Below are 6,000 nucleotides of genomic sequence, written 5' to 3' on the forward strand. Positions count from 1 at the left end.
ACCGGACATGTCACCCATTGAGCATGTTTGGGATGCTCTGGATTGGCGTATACGACAGCGTGTTCCAGTTCCTGCCAATATCCAGCAACTTCACACAGCCATTGAAGAGGAGTGGACCAACATTCCACAGGCCACAATCAACAACCTGATCAACTCTATGCGAAGGGGATGTGTTGCACTGCGTGAGGCAAATGGTGGTCACACCAGATACTGACTAGCCCCCCCCCCCCTACCCCCCCACCCCCGACCCCCCTGACCCCCCCTAATACAGTAAAACTGTAGATTTTAGAGTGGCCTTTTATTGTGGCCAGCCTAAGGCACACCTGTGCAATAATCATGCTGTCTAATCAGCATCTTGATATGCCACGCCTGTGAGGTGGATAGATTATCTCGGCAAAGGAGAAGTGCTCACTAACACAGATTTAAACAGATTTGTGAACAATATTTGAGAGAAATAGGCCTTTTGTGTACATAGAAGAAGTCTTAGGTCTTTGAGTTCAGCTCATGAAAAATGGGGCAAAAACAAGTGTTGCGTTTATCATTTTGTTCAGTGTATAAAAGATCTCAGCATGCATGTGTAACTATACTTTATTACAGGAAATAAATATTAATTAACTGTAATCAATAACAGACTTTTAGAAAAAAAAAAGACAGGAAGATTTGCAAAGCATTTTAATATGAAGATATATAAAAGAATTTTAAAGATTTAATTCATTTTAAAGATTTTTAAGAACTGAGCAAAAACCACTACAGTGTGCTATTGATCTGAAGCTTGAGAACTCGTCTCTGAAACAGTGGGCTCTGTGAAGACAAAAGAAGATGTTCAGTTATCTGGAATTTATCTGTTATAGAAATAATCTGCTGAGTATTTGGTTAAACATTGCAGATGGTTTTATTCACATGAGCTTTCCTTACCTAAAGCAATACCAGGTGAAGTTTGTTCTGCCAAAAACAAACAAACAGAGAAACATGAAACATATGAAAAAAACCAATGTCACAATCACACAGTCAAAGGTTCAGTCACCATCGAGAATCATGAACATCTCCACATAATAATCTAGTTCAAAACAAAACAGCTTGATAGGCTGTGCTGCAGTATCATTAGTGTTAGACTGTCCTGTCTTTTACATTGTACTGTTGTGTTTCTGAGTGTAGTTGCGTTGTGAGGAAGTGGAGGAAGCTTTTCAGTTATGTTCTGAGGTATGAAGTGAATACATTTTACTGTATTAAATTAAATTAAATGCTTATTTTATTCTCCCTGTACTGACCTTTAGACATCAGCATGTAATAAAGAAATCCAGCAACAGCCAAAGCGATCCCCAACACCATGAGAAAAATGCCGATGATCAGCTTGTTCTTCTGATCCACAGGAAGGGGACGTTCTGTCAAAGCAACAAGGAACACTAAAGCTTTAAAAAAAATGTAATCATTATTAGTAAAGAATAAGAGAAGGGAGCCCCGGTTCTCACCCCAGGTTTGTATGAGCGGTCGTGTTAAGCTCTCGTGCTCCACCACACAGGAGATGTTCTCCCCAGGTTTTGGGATGTAGTCTAGATAAGAGTGGATCTGATAGTACCAGTCTCCATTTGAAAGCTCCTCAGTGGAGGAAACTCCCTCAGTCACGACCTTGCCGTCTCTCATCCACGACACTTTGATTCCTTTGGGGTGATAATCATACGCACTGCACAGCAGCATGGACAAGTGGGACTGAGGCTCAGACCTCAGTGAACTCACTGTGACCTCGGGCTTCACTGAACACCAGAAAGTTTGGCAGTTAATGTAAAAAAAAAACAGTGTGAGTGTGGATTATTATGTATTATTGTATATAGCTCAGAAATATCCCTACCTGTCTTAAGGACGGCGGTAAAGTATTCATCTCTGTATTTTTTGCAGAGCTCATCAACATAGAGATACAAACTATTACTGGGATTTTTGTTCAGTTCAGCTGCCTCTTTCTCTCCGTACACGGTGAATCCTGTGTATCTATCTGTCGTGCTGTTGTACCTCAGATATTCAACCTTGTTGAAGTACCAAGAGAAAAGGAATTCAATGGTCTTCAGATCTCCAGTGTAATAACACTGCCAGTAGCCTTGTCCATAGTAACCATCCACTGAGGAAAAAAAAGGTTTAAACAAAATCATTAGACTCTCAGAGAGCTGAATCTTCTTCCTCTGTCACTCAGTGTCCAGGCCAAACATTTACTGTTAATAACCACAAAATCAAAGTCAAGACCAGTTAGTCCATTTCAAGGAGTCTGTAAATGGCCCAGATTGGGTTTCTATCATCTTAGGTGTTGAGAGCGAGCTCTGACTTGTTAATGCTTTACGTTCTAGTGCACACCCTGTGGTCATGTAGTACTAGAGCATGAGTTGGGGTCAGAGTGAGCAGCTAGCAAAATACAACAGTCTAATTATCTCAGACACCTTCTCTGTTCCACCAGATCGCTCTGAGAAACAGAGCAAGAATAAAGTTATATTTGTTTACAGAGACTACAATTTTATTGACATAAGATTACTTTAGAGAGGTCTCAGCACACGTACATACAAGAATATCCAGAGGTAATAGACACCCCTGGAAGCGTGAAACAGCTTTAATGTTCAGAGAAGGAATTTCAGGGTCTGTGTCTACTGTGATATTTATACTTTACACCGAATTCATCTGGGAAAAAGATTCAGTTCTTTACCACAGACACCGATCATGTGTTTGTTTTTAAAACCCTGATTCTGAACAAAAATGAAAGACAAATTATTGACCAACTCCAATTACATTCAGAGTTTAAATTCTGATAGATTTATTCTCACTACTTACCTGCTTTACCTGAAAATAAAGACAGCAGTATGCAGAGGAGAGTCGGAGCGCACAGACGCATTGTGTCTCATTAAACACACACACACACACACACACACACCTGAATGAGGAAGAACAACAACACAGCAGCTTGTTTTAGTCCGGTCACATGCTGGAATTTACCATCAAATGGGTTTGGCATCACAGATGAGTGTCACAGCTTAGTGGGTTTCTATGTTAAGGCTTTGTTAAGCGTTTATAGATTGTAAGAACATGTAAGGGTTCCACCACAGGGACAGCCTCAGAACCCTTATGTTTAATGGATCTTATTAAGGACACAATACAGAATACTCAACTTTTGGGGGCAAAAAGTGCTGTATAAATACTCCACACAAGCAAATTAAAGAAATTATTTATTTTTCCTAAAACAAGTTTTTTCTAAAACAATCTTTTGGTAAAGGTGTGATGATAATAATGTTCAGTTCCATCTTCTCACACTGAGGACACCTGAGAGACTTGTACACAGCTAATACACAAAGTGCAAGAGGACAAAGCTGGGGGATTATTGTTATTATTTTTCTGTTTATTTACTCATGCCATTTAAAAGCTACATGAGATATCTAAATGTTTCCTAGAAGACAATACACAGTGTGACTCCATTCAACACATCCTGTGACTCCTGAAGGAAACTGCACAGGGGCAAATACTTACACAATGAGAACTTTTAGATTTTCCATTTAATTCCATTTCAATTACATTTGTGAACTATATTTTGCGTTCCCACCACTTACTTCTTTCTATTTCAGTTCAGCACAAAAACAAGGAAATTATGTAGATTATTTATCACTGGTTAGTTACTTACCAGATTAATCTATCACCATTACAAAAATCTGGTAAATCAAGTCCTGCAACATTCACACCCACTGCTTGTTTTCCAAATAGATCTTCCTCCTCACTTCATAAAAGTTTGCCTGTTGATAACAAATCAGTGACTTCCTTCAAGAAGAGATTAATAAAAATAATAATAATAATAATAATAATAATAATAATAATAATAATAATAATAATAATAATAATGTATATCATGCATTATTTTAATCTATACATAATGACTGTGCAGCACAAGTTACCATGGCAATGTAAAGGCTTAATAAAACTCATGGGTCACTGAGTGAATGATCTGGTCATCCTGCTAAGAAGAACCTCAGACTCTGGTTGATTGAATTGATTTTCAGTTTCAGGGTGCACGGTGTATAAAAGCTTTTCACACTCCAATAATTTCCAGCACATAAAACACAAGCAGCTGAACCCAGCTCAGGTTTCAGTGAGTTTCAGATGAAGAGATGAGACTGATTGTTTAGGTCCATGTGTTTCACTCATTCTGGTCACATGGGAATATTTTAAAAAGCTTTGTGTGTCATAGTGTCAAGAAATAAAAATGTGATGCCACACAAGCTGGGGACTGAACCCGAGTCTTCTGCAGGAGAGCTCAATCACCCACAGTACAGAGTCCAGCTCCAAAATGTGGGGATTAAAACAAACAAACATTCATTTCAAAAAGTGAAAAAAGATAATGGAAAACACAGGAAAAAAAACACAACCACAAAAACAAAACACATAAGGGCATTTACAGAAAGCCTTATTAAGGGAAACAGGTGAGGGCAAAACACAGAAACAAAACAGTGGAATAGGTGGGACAAAAAATTCCTGGGAAAAACATAAATGAGAACACAGAAAATGAGTCCTGCAAGAAGGCCCTCTGGTGTTCAAGGGAAGTGTCTGAGCAGTTCCTGACACTTACTGAAGGATTCATAGAAGAATAAATAGGGTTAAATAATATATATTTAAATTTTAAAATTAAATTATTGTTATTCTGAATTGTTATACTCAAGTTAAGATGCTTTGTGACAATGTCCATTAAACACAATATGCAAATAAAATAGAATAAAATTGTGTAGCCACTACCAACTCCACCTCCATCATTAAGTTTGCTGACAACACTGTTGTGGTAGACCTGATCACTGACAATCTACCATCTAGACAGTCTACCTAGAGGAGATTACACAACCTGGAGAACTTGTGCCGAGAGAACAATCTCCCTCTGAATATCTGCAAAACAAAGGAGCTGATAGTGAGTTTTAGCACAAAGCACGAGGGGAACTACCAGCTCCCCATCTTGAACCCCAGTGAAGAGAGTGGAGAGCTTCCATTACCTTGGTGTCCACATCTTGCAGGACCTGACACCGTGGTGAGGAAAGCCTGACAGCCTCTATAGCATCTTAGACACCTGAAAGACTTCAGACTGCCCTCAAAGGTGCTTAGGAACTTCTACACCTGCACCTTAGAGATCACCCTGATGAGAAACATCACAACCTGGTTTGGGAACAGCACCAAGCAGGACAGATGAGATCTACAGAGAGTGGAACAGCTGAGCATATCATCCGCACTGAGCCTCCTGACCTGCCATTGACCTACAGCAAGTGGTGTTGGACCAAGGCCAGGAAGACAGTGAAGGACCTCAGCCATCTGAACAGGAAATTCTTCACAAGCACAAACACAGGGAGAATGAGGAGGAGCTTCTTCCTGCAGGCCATTTGGGCCTCAACCAGTTGGACACCAAGAACTTAGAAACAATTGGACTTTATACACACACACACACTCACACAACCAACCAAAGACTGGATAATCATGATAATGCACATTCTACACATTGTTGCACTCAGCTCATTTGTACAAACCCTATTTTGCACCCATACTGTAATATAACTCCTCTGTCTACTTTTATTTGTGGTGTGGTGTCCCTAGGACACAGGACTTGCAGTCTGTAGTGTTGCAAATAAGCTGAAGATAGATGTAAACATGAACATAAACATGAAGATAAATGTAAACATTCAAATGTAAACATTCAAAAAGTTAGATGCAAAGAGAACAGCATGTATAATAGCAGTAGTGCAATAAGACTGTAAGGTGTAAAGTGCAAACAGTGTCAGAGTGAATAGTTTACACATGTAATGCTGAAACATGTAATGTTTGAACAAGTGTTTGTAAACAGATCATTGTGTATAGAATTTTTGTCAACAGTATAAAGTGTCTAATGTGCATTGAATAGTGGGTGAGCTGTAGTTTCAGAGTTCAGGAGTAGGTATGGGAGGAGGGACATGATGGACAGAGTTCAGCATTCTGACAGCCTGATGGATGAAGCTGTTTGAAAGT

General features: G+C 39.2%; 1 protein-coding gene across 2 annotated transcripts; it reads right to left on the reverse strand.

Moving 5' to 3' along the window:
* Positions 1-628: 628 nt before the first annotated feature.
* LOC131353582 (class II histocompatibility antigen, B-L beta chain-like) lies at positions 629-2,926 on the reverse strand. Of its 2 annotated transcripts, none has more exons than XM_058390721.1 (6): positions 2,818-2,921; positions 1,847-2,110; positions 1,470-1,751; positions 1,269-1,382; positions 916-942; positions 629-801 (listed from the first exon to the last, which is right to left on the reverse strand). In XM_058390721.1, exons 1-6 carry the CDS (start codon positions 2,867-2,869, stop codon positions 758-760), a joined length of 783 nt encoding a protein of 260 aa, XP_058246704.1. In that variant the 5' UTR covers positions 2,870-2,921; the 3' UTR covers positions 629-757. The 2 variants fall into 2 exon arrangements, with proteins under 2 accessions (XP_058246704.1, XP_058246703.1); XM_058390720.1 differs by having other exon boundaries at positions 631-801; positions 2,809-2,926.
* Between the last annotated feature and the right edge of the window lie 3,074 nt (positions 2,927-6,000).

The sequence above is a fragment of the Hemibagrus wyckioides genome, linkage group LG05 (assembly GCF_019097595.1).
Source record: "Hemibagrus wyckioides isolate EC202008001 linkage group LG05, SWU_Hwy_1.0, whole genome shotgun sequence".
Taxonomy (NCBI): domain Eukaryota; kingdom Metazoa; phylum Chordata; class Actinopteri; order Siluriformes; family Bagridae; genus Hemibagrus; species Hemibagrus wyckioides.